At 41.4% G+C, this 17,146-nt stretch overlaps 1 protein-coding gene across 3 annotated transcripts in view; it reads left to right on the top strand.

Annotated features, from left to right (window-relative positions):
- The first annotated feature begins 2,650 nt into the window (after window positions 1–2,650).
- Window positions 2,651–17,146, top strand: part of RAPGEF4 (Rap guanine nucleotide exchange factor 4) — a 227,608-nt gene continuing 213,112 nt past the window's right edge. For 2 of the 3 annotated variants that reach the window (XM_030580526.1, XM_030580525.1), the window contains exons 1-2: window positions 2,651–2,744; window positions 3,499–3,684. In XM_030580526.1, coding sequence (XP_030436386.1) covers window positions 2,680–2,744; window positions 3,499–3,684 — 251 coding nt within the window. In that variant the 5' untranslated portion in view covers window positions 2,651–2,679. The remainder of the gene's footprint in view (window positions 2,745–3,498; window positions 3,685–17,146) is intronic. The other variant, XM_030580527.1, reaches the window with a different exon arrangement.

Genomic DNA, 17,146 nt, shown 5'->3' with positions numbered 1-17,146 from the left:
ATAAAGGGAACCCTTGAATGACTTATACTTGGTGGTAGAGCCAGTCCTACCTGACCCTCTCTCTGAGTCACCTGTGTATGGTCTGGGGCACGTCAGGGTGAAGGAGTCTTGCTGTGCTCTGGTGATCTCCAGCTCGTACAGTGGCACCTTTGGAGTCAGTCTAGCTGTCTTAAGTTAGAACAGCCTGAGGCAGAACATAGGAAGCAGAGGAGTGTAACGATGGCCCACAGCCACCTTTTGTTTCTTCTTGGGTCCTGTGTTGAGCACAGATGGCTGGAGCTGAGGAGTGAGCTTGCCATGAAGTGAGATGCATTACAGAGGTTAGACTGAAGCAAGTTGACAGATCATAGGCCCCGGAACCATTAATTCATTATTTATTATGACACTAGTTGTATTTATTTTCATTGGTGGAGCAGGAACCTGATAGCACCTAAAACTATAATACAAAGCATGGCAAGCCTTGCTGTTACCAATTTTATCACAATATTATAACAGTGGTGTGGTAGTTACTGCTGTAATTAATACTGCAAATACATTTCTATAATTTTTGTACTGCAACTGTGGTAATGGACACCCTATACATACATTTTAATAAATCTTATTTTTCAAGCTCTGTCACAAGGTAGCTGGTTTCTGTGAATAGACTGAGCCCTGTGCCCCTGGACTAGAGCAGGTGAGCCCAATCCAGCTAATTAAAGAGGGCTGGCTACACCTGGTCTATAAGGGCTGTTAGTAGGGAGCTGAGAGGTAGACTGAGGCTGGCTGAGTCCTGAGGAGGAAAACTCAGACAAGCTGAATTGCAAAGGCAGCATAAAAGTGGTGGCACTAACTCCTGGGGTGAGTCCCTAGAACAAGAGGAGCTCCAGGGAAGCAACCCTGAGGTTGCTGCTATAAGGGGGGAGCAGAGCTGGCTGAGACTAGGAAGCTGCCAGGAGCTGGAGTGTCAGAGCCCCCTGGGAGGGGTGGTTCTGAAGCCTGTGGGCCAGGTACTGACTTAGGGGTTATATTGGTGGTTGTTTTAACCTTTGTCACAAAAGAATAAACCTCCTTGACTGGGTGTTGCAGGGCATGGTTAGAGCTGGGGCATAGTGGCAGCCATCTTGGTGACAAGCTCCAGCTCACAAATTCACCTGTTTTGGATCAAATCCTTCACGTCTAGTCTCTGGCTGAAGATGACTTTTTCTGGAACATTTGAGAAAGCTCTCGATGGCCATGTCTGAATTAGTCAAGGGTGAATGGCTGGTTAGCTGTTCTGAAAAACTCTGATAATGCTCTTTAAAAACAGATATAGTGAAGAACAGTGGGAGTCTGAAAGTTGACATTTTCAGCATTACATCCAAGTAACACAAATAACAACTTGAAGGTCTGCATTTTAGGGGCTCTGAGTCTTGCTGTTACTGGAAAACTTGCAGGCTGGCCTGATTTCTGGCTCTTAAGTGGCACTGTTGTTCTTTGTAAAAAGCAGCAGGTTTAAAAGGCATTTCATCCCTCAGATACCCAGGTTGGCAAATGTCTTTTTCCCAGCAGCAGACTCCTTTAGAAGCAGCTGCCCTCCCAACTCTTTGGCTATAGAGTCAAGTCTCATGAATCTAATTATATTAAATTTTATTCCCATCCCATTCCAGCAAGAGAAACAAAACTGGTGACAATGTTAGGAAATTTCACAAATGATGGAAAGGCTTAATCTGTTTCGAATGAAAGACACCAATACCAGCAGCCATTTTAATAAAGTCTAATCCTTCCAGTTTTCCTGAACGTAACCTTGTAAAAACTCTAGTAGAAAGTATGTGTGGATGCAAGTAAGGTTGAGTACTAGGCATAATCCTCAGCAATAAATGGTAGTAAGTCTCAAACCCCTTAGGATCTCCTCTTTTACCGGTAGGTGCATCGTAGCAAAGTTGGGCAGGGGGCGGACAATGACTTCCCAGCTGCGAGGGGCTCTTTGAGAAAGTGGGCAGGGGGGTAGATGGCACGAGAGAGACTGTGGGGGAGGGTTGCCTGTGCAGGGGAGTGAGAGAGCAGATGCCCCCAGGAGTGGTGGGTGGATTTATATAATGGGGTGATACCGAGAGCCACTCCCTGGAACTGTAAACATGGTGGCTCATAGACATATAGGACTGTGAGGGAGCTGGAGAGGGCAGTTACTCCAGTCCCCTGCTCTCAGGGCAGGACTATTACCTAGACCATCCCTGACAGGGGTCTGTCTAAGCAGCTCTTAAAAATCTCCCCTGATGGAGATGGAACCCGCCTCAATCCCCCCTTCCAGCCCTCTGTTGCTGGGGCTGGAGCGGGCAGGGCTGCGCTTGGCACGGCTCGGGCCCCACACAGCCTGCAGCGTCTGGCCCTATGACGCTGATGCCGGTGCTACAGGAAGGCTCGCTCCCATCCCCTGAGTTTCTCACGCAAGGTGACACCCCCCCCCATCTGTGCCTTTCCCGCCTGCTGGCTCCGCTCTGCCGTGACCCAAGGGCCTGCCCTGCTCAGAGCCAGCACCTGAGCCGCGGGGAGCCCGAGCGCTGGGCCAGGTGGCTCTGCCCACGCGGGGGCAGCCGCAGTCTGTGGCTGGGAGAGCCCATTGCTCAGCGGGGGGAGAGGCGGCAGCCGCAGGCGGGGGGGGGGCAGGGAGCAGGGGAGGGGGCAGAGCAGCCGCCGCCTGGGTACGCAGGGAGCCGGGCAAACATGGTCGCTGCTCACGCTTCTCATTCGTCCTCCTCCAGCGAGTGGATCGCTTGCCTGGATAAAAGGTACCAGCATCTTCCCGGGAGCGGCGGCAGGAGGGCTGGAGCGGGCCTGCGGCCCCAGCTTCCCCTATAAGCCCGGCTTACATAAGCAGCGTGCTGGGGGGCGCAGTGGGGCCGTTCGGGGGCTGAAAATGCCCAGAGGAGGGGTACGGGCACCGGCAGGAGAGGGGTTTGGTGCCATTGGAAGAGCCCAGCGGGTCTCGTTGCCTTGGGATTCTGGTGCCTAGGAACTATTGCACGTGGTGGAGGTGAAATGTATTAAAGAGCCGCCTCCCCCCCGGGTTTTTGCTGGGTGTTGGTTTAGGGCTGCTGCTGGCTTTGCAGAGCTTGCCGATCGGTGCAGGAGGCAGAGGAATCAGTAAGCAGCACACAAGCATACATCCAGCACTGATGATAAAACTACTGTGGGCATTATGGGAGAGATTAAATCCTGCATTGATGGGGAATGGACTGTGGTCTAGGTCTTTTCCAGCTGTAACTTTTTTTATCCTAAATAACATCGAGGTTGGTGCACTCTGATTTAATAGCTCCAGTGGGCTCTTTGAATGACTGCATGTTGGGATTACAGCATAAACCTTGTGAAGCTTTCAGTTAATAGACTGATGGTATAAAAGTCAACCACAGCTACTTGCCTTTTGAATGCCTAGGGTAGGTGAAACCCATCCATTCGGTTTGTTGTGTTCATAGGCCCTGTTCCACATCTAGATATAGATTTGCATGAAGCAACCCCATCAAGATCATCCTTCTCTCCCCACAGATCTCCCTTCCATCATCCATGTAGGATGAGAAAAGGAGACCCCCATTCTGCTACCCCACTCACCAGGCTGAAGAAAGAAAAGATCCTCACCACCCTAACCAGGCAGATGAAGGACACTTGGCTTGTAGAGGCTTGTATAAATACAAGTTTTCTCTGCAGTCTCTTTAAAGAGCACATCAATGAACTGTAATTGTTCCCAAAACACTGACAGGATAATTTTCTGTTGGATCAGATTGTAGGCCTAGTAGTAAACACTGAACAGTTAGTGTATATAGTTTAACATGAATTAAAAGGTGATATGTGAAAAACTTTATAAAATGTAAATAAATAGTTATTTAAAAAAAAACCACTTTTGTATTTCACACTGGGTGTTGGTGGAGGGAAAAATGTAAGTCCTATGCTGTCAGCAGCTGTGTGATATCTGGTTATATAGTAGGTGTGGGACGTTATACATTCCTTATTATATTATCTTCAGATTTAATTGATTGGATTACACTGCAAGCTTTAAAGATATCCAAGAGAATGTACTGTATTTAACAATATAGCAGATTATTGAATGCTTCTGGCAGTAGGAGTCATTCTGGGCTATATTTTGGTTAGCCTTTTGTGTGTGCGCAAGAAATCTTTTTGTCCCTTCTGCCTTTGTGTAGGTGCAAGCCATGGTGTCACTGGTGTTAGAATCCCAAAGGAGAGATGGTTGGAGCACAAGTTGAGAGGATAGTAGAGCTCCCCATCCAGTGTGGACTCCTCAGATCCCATAGAAGAATTCTGGCTGAAACAGCCTCCCTGAGCCCACCACACCTACACAATGCAGGCTGTTACTCAAAAGTATAACTCTGTTAAAAAATAATATACAGTATCTGTGAAAATTAGAACTACCAAGACAAATACAGATAAAACTGGAGTAAGTTGGTCAGACATATAAAATTATGGGCTACTTAAGCTGAAAGCATGGGCCTGATTCTCTACTCTGATATTAACAGTAAGGGGAAAGGAATGCAAGCCAAAATAGGGAAAGAATAGGTGAAATAATATTGAAATAAGTTCGATATATTCAAATTGTCAGAGCCTGCTGAAACTCATCCTAGGTTACTTAAGGAACTAGCAGAATCAAGCTTGAAACAGTTAGCAGTTATCTTTGAGAACTATTGGAGGATGGGCAAGGTCCCAGAAGACTGGGGAAGGACAAACATAGGACCCACCTTTAAAAAGGGGGATTTCTAGAGTCAGCCTAATTTTGAAAGTTGGAAAGATACTTGAGCAAATTATGAAACTATCAGTTTGTAAGTACCTAGAGGACAAAAGTGTTATAAGGACAAATTCATTCGGGCTATTAAAGAATAAATCAAGCCAAACCAACCTTATTTCCTTTTTGACAGGGTTACTGGCCTAGTGGATGGGGGAGAAGCAGCTGATGCAGTCCTAAATTACATTCTCATAAGCAAACTAGGGCAGTGTGGTCTAGATAAAATTACTGTAAAATGGGTGCACAACTAATTTCTCTCTAAGCTGCATGGCTGCGCAGCAGGCTCTCAAGGGCTGTGCAGGGGCGAGAGGCACCTCTCCCCTGGCCCCAGAGCTGCTGTGGCAAGAGAGGGCTGAGGGGTGTCCTCCCTACCCACCGCAGCCCTGGGGCAGCATGCACGCCAAACCCGTCATCTCTGGCCACACTCCAGAGCCTTCATCTCCCAACCAGAGCCCTCACCCTCCACACCCCAACCCTCTGCCCTAGCTCTGAGCCCCCACCCATACCACACATCCCCTCCATATTGGTGCACATAATAAAATTAATTCCACATGTGGATGTAAAATATTAGAGGGAATGTTGGTGCACAACTGGTTGAAAGATCGTACCCAAAGCATAGTTATCAATAATTTTTTTCTTTTGGCAAACTGGGAGGACATATGTAGTGGGATGCTGCAGGGGTCAGTGTTGGGTCTAATACTAGTCAATATTTTCATTAATGATGTGAATAATGAAGTGGAGAGTACGCTTATAACATTTGTGATGACGCTAACATGGCAGAGGTTGCTTGAACTTTGGAAGCCAGAATTAAAATTCAAAACAACCTTGACAAATTGGAGAATTGGTCTGACATTAACAAGATACAATTCAATATATATAAGTGCAGAATACTTCACTTAGGAAGGATAAATCAAATGTACAACTAAAGAATAACTGGCTAGATAGTTCCAGCAGCTCCCATTGGCCTGGACCAGCGAACTATGACCACTGGGATCTGCGATCGGCCGAACCTGCAGATGCGGCAGGTACGCAAACTGGCCCAGCCTGGCCTGCCAGGGGCTTTCCCTGCACAAGTGGCGAAACAAGTTTGGGAACCACTGGTTTAAACAGACACCTGTCAAGGAAGGTCTAGGTTTACTTGGTCCTGCCTCACTGCAGGGGGCTGAACTTGAAAACTTCTCAAGATCCCATCAGCCCTACATTTCTCTGATTCTATGGTATGTTGACATTAGTTTGACATTGAAGTTAATGCACTACACTGCCACTGGTGTGAGGAAGTTGAGAATCAGGGCCAGAATTTTAAATGAATAGTCTGACATTTATCAAGTAATTTAACCATAATAGTTTATGAAGTACAAATTTCAAGTTTGACTAAACCTGCGAGCCTGAATTTTATTTCAATGCGTGAAGAATAAATGTGGGTGGGGAATGGTAGTTTCTAGGAAATACACATTTTGAGTAGTAGGTTTTCAATTTATATCTATTATTATGTATGTTTTTTATTGGCAGCTGGGCTGGTACTTTATTTTGTCCCTGTTGCTCACTTAGAATAACTTAGCAATAGATGTTTGACAGTTGAACAGTTTGGGTTAAAACTGCTTTTTGAAGTAATTGTTTGAGAAGTGCATGTAGTAAGATGAGGCCCTGAAACATAACCTCTTGTGTCAGAGGCCCAGACTGAGGCCTAAAGCCTGAACCAAAGTACTTTCAAGCACTGCTAAGCAAAAGCTGGGCTGTGAGTGAGAGGCAGGCCTCACTCACAGAAATTGGTGAGAAGAGGGTTGTTAGAAGCAGGTGAGTTCACACATAAGGGCTAATAAGAGGAACTTGCACCAAGATGGCAGCTGGACAGCCTGATACAAGGACACTCCATAGACAACAAGGAACAGGCAGGTGCATCTTAAAGACAGGACAGCATGATGGATAGATCTATGTCTGGAACAACATGACCAAAGGGGAGACAGCACTCTAATGAGCCAAGAGGCTGTACCTCAATACATCAGTAGGGATGAGTAATCTGTCCTGTAACTGTATAAAAGTAGGTCCCGGAGCGTGCGTCTTTGGCCAGCCTAGAGGGCAGTGGAAAGTCCCGCCACTGACTGAGCTGTGTCCATTGCCAGGGGGCACAATATTCGTAGTATGTCCTGTAGAGTCTGTAGGAAACTATTACTGTGCTTCATTTAACAATAAACCTGGCTCGGGTTCCATCGTACTTTACTAGAGTCTGTGGTCTTTGGGGGTTCTCTTGGGGTTTGTTGTGTCAGCTATCTGTGCAGAGGGAGCATGCGTGCAGCCAACTGTTCTCATCATCGAATAAGAGCAGAGCACCACGCCAGTAGCTACTGACAACAGTGCACTTTCTACAGAGGCAGTGTTGTTTAGGGGATATGTCACAAACTTGGAGGTGAGAAACATGGATTTTCTTCCTGGCTCTGCTACTGACTTGCCGAGTGACCTTGAAAAAACATTAATATTTCTTTTCCTCATCCCATCTGTAACTAAGAATAACACTATTTTAGTAAAGTGCATTGAGAACTACAGAGGAAAATGCTGCAAGATTACAAGTATTATATAGGTTTCAGAGTAGCAGCCGCGTTAGTCTGTGTAAGCAAAAAGAACAGGAGTGTTTGTGGCACCTTAGGCCACGTCCAGACTAGGGTATTAAAATCGATTTTAGATACGCAACTTCAGCTACGTGAATAACGTAGCTGAAGTCGAATTTCTAAAATCGAGGTACTCACCCTTCCAGACGGCGCGGCATCAATGTCCGCGGCTCTCCATGTCGATTCCGGAACTCCGTTCGGGTTGATGGAGTTCCGGAATCGATGTAAGCACGCTCGGGGATCGATACATCGCGTCCAGACTAGACGCGATATATCGATCCCCGAGCAATTGATTTTAACCCGCCGATGCCGCGGGTTAGTCTGGACGTGGGCTTAGAGACTAACAAATTTATTTGAGCATAAACTTTCATGGGCTACAGCCCACTTCATTGGATGCATACATAAAATGGAACATACAGTAAGAAGATATTTATAGATACAGAGAACATGAAAAGGTGGAATTACCCATACCAACTATAAGAGGCTAATTAATTAAGAGAAGCTATTATCAGCCGGGGAGAAAAACTTTAGAAGTGATAATCAAGATGGCCCATTTCAGACAGTTGACACGAAGGTGTGAGGATACTTTAACATGGGGAAATAGATTCAAGTAGTGTAATGACTGAGCCATTCTCACTCTCTGTTCAAACCTAAGTTAATGGTATCTAGTTTGCATATTAATTCAAGTTCAGCAGCTTCTCATTGGAGTCTGTTTTTGAAGCTTTTCTGTTGCAAAATTGCCACCTTAACGTCTGTCACTGAGTGATTAGAGAGGTTGAAGTGTTCTCCTACTGATTTTTGAATGTTATAATTGCTGATGTCAGATTTGTGTCTGTTTATTCTTTTGCGTAGAGACTGTCCGGTTTGGCCAATGTATATGGCAGAGGGGCATTGCTGGCACATGATGGCACATATCACATTGGTAGATGTGCAGGTGAACGAGCCTCTGATAGTGTAGCTGATGTGATTAGGTCCTACGATGGTGTCACCTGATTAGATATGTGGACAGAGTTGGCAGCGGGGTTTGTTGCAAGGATAGGTTCCTGGATTAGTGTTGTTGTATGGTGCGTGGTTGCTGGTGAGTATTTGCTTCAGGTTGGGGGGCTGTCTGTAAGTGAGGACAGGTGTGTCTCCCAAGATCTGTGAGAGTGAGGGATCATCTTTCAGAATAGGTTGTAGATCTTTGATGCGCTGGAGAGGTTTTAGTTGGGGGCTGAAGGTGACGGCTAGTGACATTCTGTTATTTTCTTTGTTGGGCCTGTCCTGTAGTAGGTGACTCTTCTGGCTCTATCTGTTTTTTCACTTGAGTATTTGTCATAACTATAAAAGGAAAGGTAACAGCCCTCCTGTAGACAATACTATAAAATCCCTCCTGGCCAGAGACACCAAAATCCTTTTACCTGTAAAGGGTTAAGAAGCTCAGGTAACTTGGCTGACACCTGACCCAAAGGACCACTAAAGGGACAAGATACTTTCAAATCTTGGTGGGGAGAAGGCTTTTGTTGGTGCTGTTTGTTTTGGGGGTTGTTCGCTCTTGGGACTAAGAGGGACCAGACATCAATCCATGCTCTCCAAATCTTTCTGAACAAGTCTCTTATATTTCAAACTTGTAAGTAACAGCCAGGCAAGGCATGTTAGTTTTATCTTTGTTTTCTCAACTTGTAAATGTTCCTTTTGCTAAAGGGTTTACCTCCTGTTTGCTGTAACTTTGAACCTAAGGCTAGAGGGAGTTTCTCTGGGCTCTTTGAATCTGATTACCCTGTAAAGTTATTTTCCATCCTGATTTTACAGAGATTATTTTTATCTTTCTTTCTTTAATTAAAAGCCTTCTTTTTAAGAACCTGATTGATTTTTCCTTGTTTTAAGATCCATGGGGGTTGGAACTGGACTCACCAGGAATTGGTTGGGGGAGGAGGAAGAAAGGAGGAGTAATAGTTAATTTCTTCCTGTTTTAAGATCCAAGGGTTTGGATCAGTGTTCACCAGGAACTTGGTGGAGAAGTCTCTCAAGGCTACCCAGGGAAGGGTTATAGTACTTGAGAGGGAGATATTCGGGCGGGGGCGGTAGACAGGGTTTCCCAAATGACTCATAAATAATTTGGGTGGTGGCAGCAAAACCAGATCTAAGCTGGTAGTTAGGCTTAGAGGTTCTCATGCAGGTCTCCACATCTGTACCCTAGAGTTCAGAGTGGGGAAGGAACCTTGACAGTATTATATAATTATTTTATATATTTTTCCACATGTATTTTTCATATTGTACTTCTTTGTTCTGTAGGTGTTCTGTGATTAACTCGTTGAATTATGATGCAATTTCTGTGTATTTTAAGGTTGTTTTATAATACTGTTTCTTTTATCTTAAGACATTTCCTTATTTTAAAGGTGGATTTTGTATCTGTGGGACTGACCCCCAGCCCTTCAATGTATCCGTTCACTTTAGAAAAATACTTGTTTTTTATAAAATGTTTGTTAGACTTCTAATAAACCTGAAACACAGAATATGTAGCATATGTTAAGCAGACATTATTTATGAATATAGCCAGAATTATGTAATGGATTTACCCTGTAGAGTGATAGAAGGAGCCAAGGTAATTTAAAAATAAATATAATCTGGTATCTCAAACCCAATTTTTTTTTGTTTAAAAAAGAATGGAACTTTAAACAGAGGTAGCAAAACATCTCAAACAAAATAATGATGTGTCTAAGATCTTCATGTTCTTCTCCAACCTCTGTGGCAAACTAGAACTAATAAAAATCTAAAACGAGAGGATATTTATAACAAGTAAAGAACCTCCAGAGTGTTTTATGACAAGTATGTTATTACTTCATAGGGCCATGTGGGCTAGGATCACTGATGTTTAACTGCATAGCCTTGTTGATGACATTACTGAACACAGAGGCCAAACATCAGCACTTAGGAATAAGACATCATACATTATATGTTAATGTCATAAGAACAAAGCACAGGGAAAACATGACAGTCAGAGAGACCAAAAAGGTCACAAAACCCTGTTGTGTTAAGAATTTTTCATTGTTACTGGACAGAATAGATTCGCAAGAGGAGGTGAACCCACATTATTGTTGAGTACTGAAATAATTTATCTTTTGAGGAGCCTGATCCTGTTCTCATTGAAGTCAGTGGGAGTCTTGCCATTGACTTCTGTGGGAGCAGAAGCAGGCCCACTCTCTTAGCATTTTTCCATATATCTTATCTGCATACATCTCAGTAAAATGTTGCTAAATCTGTTCAAATGTGTTTAATGTATTTAGCCTATGGGCAGCCCTCCTGATTTCTTTTGCCCCAATGTGTGTCGGTGTGAGAGAGAGCGAGCGAGAGTTCTATACTGACTTCTTTTCCAAATCTTTAATTTTAAATAAATATACAGTATGTGTTCAGGGCAGGCTGAGTGTCTTTTATAGAATTCACAAAACCAGAGTACAGCTTTAATTCTTCTGTGGGTTTTAATTTGATTCAGCCATCAACTCTTTTTAATGATGTACAATGTTCACAACAATTAGATAACCCACAGATTTCAGGTCTATCATCATAATTCTGTGCTTTCCTGTGTTTTCGATATAACCTGCAGTGCCGTAGCCGACTGGTATGTTTGACTGCAGGAGCAGATCACAGAGGAAATCATGTAACTTTGCTATCCTGGTGTGTCAAGAATGTAATGATCTTGGTTAAGCTGTTTATGAATTATTTAGATATGAATGGTGTTGTGAGGGCATATTGTACATAGTTACTTTCTGTATCTTTTGTTACCCCGATAGACTTTAGGTCTCCATTATTTAGATCTAACAAGAATAAAATACCGCATGTGGAACACTGATCTTGCAGTCCTTAATCAGGCAACGTTTTCATTTATTTCATTAGACTAAGACTGGACTATAGGATTGGGCCAAAAATTTGATTCAGGATTTCCCATCTGGCTCATTATGTTTGAGACCTAGCCAGCTCTTTATACCCTTAGTGATAAATACAGACAGGATAGTGATTGTGCAGATAAACTAACGCGGAGAACTGGGATTTTGAAAGGGGAATACATGGTGATAAAAAGAAGGTAGTTGCCATCCTGGGCAATGTATCATTGTTTCAAGGAAGTAAGAACTTGATTGGCTTGTACTTAACCTGCCTGATCTAGCTGTACTATTGCTTATGACAACCACATTTTATTTCTTTAAAAAATATGTATTTTATAAGACTATAAGGAAGCACTCATTGCTTTCTATGTATTTGTCTCTAGTCCAGTTCTATATTTATAATTCTTCCTTGAAAGCAACATCACAGTGTTTCACCCAGTGTTTTCTAGTTTCCTGTTTAATACTCAGTCTTCTGACAGTGATAAATAAATAACAACTTTTCTTGTCTGTCACCTGACTAAGGCCATTTTACAACTACAATATATAATACTAATATAGGCATACTATAATGTTGTCACCTCTTTGCATTTTATAAGGTGCTCTGCTTGAAAATACCCATACCAAAGGCAGGAGTAGCAAGGTACTTCAAGTAAGCTCGAGAAGGTTTGTTTTCTGTAATCACAAGATTAGGATTTTCAATTGCATCAGCTTCCATTTTTGCTCATACAGGATTACTAGTCTTCCTTTCTACCTTCCTTCCTTTACACACCTACGTAGGCAAAGTGAGTGCACAAGCATTACGTGCCTGATGCATCTTTTTACAGTTGACAAGTGCACTAGCAAATGATGTGTTGTGTCCTCTTCTGCAACACCAGGATATATCTGGAAACCTGCCTGCGCTGGATGCATCTGCAGTTGTCTGTGTTGCTTCTTGCATATTGATAGGATTTGACCATTGAAGTCTTGTATTCCAAGCAAAAATGCACATGATTTTATGTCATCTCATTTGCTATTGCTCTCACCTTTACCTTTGACCTTGATACTGAGGGCCTGGTTGTCTTTTATAGTAAGGTGTGTTTTACGCTGCTCCTCGCAGACCTGTTGGCATTGTCAGAGCAATATAAAGGATAGAGCTGGCTGGAAAATGAACTTTATTCCCATTAATAAACTATATTTTGGACTGTCAAAAACAAAATCTAAAACCTAAAATGTGACTATCAAGAACAATTGATCACCATCCTTTTTTACAGCCCTTAACATATTTGAAAACTGTTATTCCCCTCACAGCTTCTTTTGTCAAGACTAAACGTGTCCAGTTTTTTCAACCTTTCCTCATAGGTCAGGTTTTTTTAAAACCTTTTATCATTTTTGTTGCTCTCATCTGGATTCTTTCCAGTTTGTCCACATCTTTTCAAAAGCGTGGTGCCCAGAATTGGACATAGTACTCAGCTGAGGCCTCACCATTGCCAACTAGAATGGGACAATTACCTCTTGTGTCTTATATATTGACATTCTTGTTAATACACCCCAGAATACTAGCCTATTTTGCAACTGAATTACATTCTTAACTGGTATTGAGTTTGTGGTCTGCTATAAGATCGAGGTTCTTTTCAGCCATACTACTGCCTAGCTAGTTGTTCCCCATTTTGTATTTGTGCATTTGATTTTTCCTTATCTTCATTTCATCTTGTTGATTTCAGACCAATTCTCCAATTTATTAAGGTCATTTGAATTCTTATTCTGTCATCCAGTGTGCTTGCAACCCCTCCCAGTTTGGTGTCATCTGCAAGTGTTATAACTGTACTTTACTCCATTATCCAAGACATTTAATGAAAATATTGAAGAGCATTGGATCATGCAAGACCCTTGCGGGACTCCATAAGATACAGCCTCCTTATTTGACAGCAAACTATTCATAACTACCCTGAGTATTTTCTTTCAACCTGTTATGCACCCATCGTATAGTAATTTTATCTAGACCACATTTCCCTGCTTTGCTTATGAGAATGTTATTTAGGACTGATATGAAATGCAAGATTTAATTTTCTTTGTTTTTTGCATCTTGATACTTATTGTACATTACAGCTCATGTTGTGTTACTCCCTTTATTCTGTTATCATTCTAACTGTATTTTGCATTATAGCAACTCTTAGTATTCTTATTAATTTTTTCAATAGCGTTAATGCACATTAACTTTAATGGCTTTAGTGGATGATCTTTGAATTAAACAGCTGTCAAAATTTATATATGGCAATGTAATCTTCCAGAAGTGATCTCATAGTTTCTATAAAGTTAAAATATTTATTAACTTCAGCATTAAGCTAGACTATATGTGGGTGCAGGTGCAATGAAGATAAAGCTCTCATCATGGATTCTCATGGCTAGAGTTTATATAGGGATATTTTTGTCACTAAATCATATTGTTCTGTTGTACATTTCGAACAGTGTTTATCTCCACTAGTCTTCACATTGAAGTCCTCAAAATGTCTCTTACATTAAATGGCATGTTTGCTTTATAATATTATCTAGCTCCACTCTGATCAGAAGGAATGTTAATTGCGAGCTCTAGTTCATATTCACGAGAGCTTGTGTTTAATTCAATGACATTTGATCTGTATTTTAGTTCTAAAGTGTGCATTATGTGGAAAGGATATTTTCACAAATGAAACAGATACATTTCCTTGTAATTTTAATCTCTCTTTAATATGGAATATATTAGTCTTTTTCTTAAAGGTAATCTTATTATGAAAAAATAACAGTTTTATATTTTCTTGTGCTTGCAGCTCTTTTCCTGTAACCGCTGCACTATTTAAATAATGAATTTCTACCTGGAGATAAATCTCTATGGATGTCATTACTCAACAAATCATTTTTTCTCTCACAATTGTTATAGCTTGAATGCTGACCTTTGTGTTGGAAGAAAATTCTGTTTGTTGTTCAGCAGAATTGCCTGAGTGTATACAGTGTTTGTTTCCATGCCAAATGTTTTTTCAAGGGACGCTGCCAAGTAGTTTGAACTTAAAATGCAGTGTGTTTAAGTTTTGCAATATTAAAAGTGTTCGATACAAAATATTGTTTTTTATTATACTATTCCCATGCAGTGTTGCAAATCCCAACACTTGAGTCCTGTGTTGATATATCATTAAGTGCAAGTGGCTATAAAGAGAGGAGTCTTGCTTTATTTATCTCATGAGTCAAATGGAAAACATAAGTAAACAAACAGCATACATGGAAAAGAGTGTTTTTTCAGAGAGACAGTCTCTGCTATGAGATGCCTACATCTAAACAACTGAGCGTACTGGTGTTTCCGATTCTCATGAGTTTATTGCAAGTCTTGTGATATTTCATGGCTCCTGGAGTCATGTGATAGATGTTAATCTTAATCTTTTTTGTTTTGTTTTTTGGTTTCCTGGTGATGGGGGGAGGGGAAAAGCTTGAAAATATGAACCCTAAAGACTCAGAAACGGAATGCAAATTGTCTCCCCTACTGCTTGGGATTGGCAGTACTGCCTCACTAGGTGCTGTGCACCTCCTGGGAGGGGCTGAGTGCCCTCCATTATGGTAAAATTAACACTATCTCCTGACATGACATCATATTTCAAGTCCCCTCTTTCTTTCTGTCCTCGTATACCTCCCTCTCTCAGAGCATTTATATATCCGAGAGCCAAAGGGAAAAATTAGCAGCCAGTCAGTGAGCCCCAAAACTGTTTGTTTGGAAGAGAAACTTGCTTCATTGTTCTCCTACTCCCACATGATGTAGGGGACGGAGAACATTCTCCTACTGCTGAGATTCTGCTGCTGTTTCCTCCTTCCCTCCTCCCTGCCAGAAGGTGGAAGTGGATATGCAGGGCACAGAGAGCCGCATCTGGTAGAAAAGACTACCCGGCTGCTTTTTGCAGTGACTTCAAAACAAAATATATACTCTAACATACCAATAAAATGAGCAGGATTTTCAGCTGTCGTGGTTAGTTATACTTGTCAGCTCATTCAGTTTGTGTTTATAGCGTTGGAAGTAACTGTTGCAGTTGTATTTGTGAAGGACCCTGTTGTGTGACTTTTCTGTGTCTAACAGATTGTAGACTCTTAAGGGCAAGGACTCTGATGATTTCTGTGTCTTGTACAGCACTGAGCAACATACAAATTAATAACACAGCCAAAATATTAAAATGTTTTATGAAAAGTGATACATGCTGTGCACTAAGGGAAATACTCTCCCAGATTATGTACAGCTGAGTAGGAGAATCAACTCTCCCTTTTTGTATATGTGTGGTGGGTTTTTTTTTAACCTCGAACTTGAGTAGCTGTTTTTGAAGATATAAAATATTCTCCTTTAATTATGCTTTTAGAAGGCTTTTTCTAATGTCTGTTGTATAAACTTCCTTGCAAGGAGAAATGTTAGGTATGTTACCTGAGATCCTGATGATCAAATAAATCAAGGCTAAAATGTTGTTTAGGGGAGAGAGATTGACATAATTGAGTAGGGTTATGTCATTAGTAATGATGCTGTCACATGTGTATGCATGCTGTGAAAGTGGTTATGCAGTCTAACCAGGCAAGAAACTGGAGGAGAGAGGAATAAGAGGATGCAGGATATGAAAATGTTACTGTAAGATAAACTCTGTGCCATTGTTCTGAAGAGGGAAATTAATTATGTAGTATAAATAAATAGAGATTAAAGTGTTCAGTGGATAAGCAAGGCAAGAGAGTGTATAGTGGACTGATAGGAAAATACAAAATTCTGACAATGTAATGCATGATTGCCTACTTTGAGTTTCATCATTTTGTGATGGTGGTGTTTTTTTAATTTAATTTAATTTTTTTAAAATCCATATTGAAAAATTGCACGCATGGATCAGGGGTAGTCCTCTGACAGCCTTTTCCAGATTTACTCCCTTTGCCCCATCTTCAGGATCTAATAATATGAAGGAAGAACAACAAGGAGGCCTACATTCCCCCGCCCCCAGATATTTCAGCTGGGAGATGAAAAGCTGTATTGTTAAGCTAGCAATGAAGACAAACTTCAACATTTCTTTATTTATATAACTTAAATTTTATTTTCCCTTTTTTCTCTAAGTGGGGCAACAGCTCAGCACTTTCATTGTATCCTGGATATTCGCAAAGTTGGAAATAATCCTAGAAGCTACTATACAGTTATCAAAATAGAACACTAAGGCTTAAGGTTTATCATTTACTTTGTTTTGAACAAACAATTGGGCAGTATGAAGAACTGGACAATAGTAATAGGCAAACTACCAAACAATTAGGGTTTTTAATTTCATTGTTAGATACAAATTGCAGAAATGCCTTGGATAGCTTCAGTCCATTTTCTGGGAGGGAAAGCACTATGTGAATTTGCAAATGGATTAAACTTAAAGTGAAATTTTGTGTCAGAATCCTATGGTACATGTCAGCGTGTAACCTAGTGTAGAATCAGAACTAATAGTTTGGAAGTTAGAACAACAAATATCGGAAAGAATCAATAGTCAACCTTAATTCAGTTTTTAATGTCAGAAGATAACCTTCTCACCGATCTGAATTGTAATTACTTCTACGCATTTAGACATGCTCTTTCTGGCTGTTTTTCATTCTTTTCCATGAGATGTGCCAGAAATTGGCTGAGAAATACTATGTGCAAAATATAATTTCTGCTACGCCCAGTCCGCACACACAACTAGACTTAACTGAAAAATACTGTATGAAGAACCAGACTCCTGCTTTTTCTGGCTATGATGTTTTATCATCCTAAAAATAGATTGTGTCAATTAACATTGGCTGCTAATCATCACAGATTCTCCTTTGCGGACTTAGCCAAGCATTTTTCAGGTGGCAATTTCTAAATTGTGCTACCTCCACTTTTTTTTTTTTAAACTGCTTTGCTTTGTGACCAAGTTAAGTTAGGATACACTTATAGAAGTAAATCACTGCTAGAGTCTGTCATA

This window comes from Gopherus evgoodei, chromosome 11 (assembly GCF_007399415.2).
Source record: "Gopherus evgoodei ecotype Sinaloan lineage chromosome 11, rGopEvg1_v1.p, whole genome shotgun sequence".
NCBI classification, from domain to species: Eukaryota; Metazoa; Chordata; order Testudines; family Testudinidae; genus Gopherus; species Gopherus evgoodei.
This window is presented reverse-complemented; position numbering and strand designations above follow the sequence as displayed.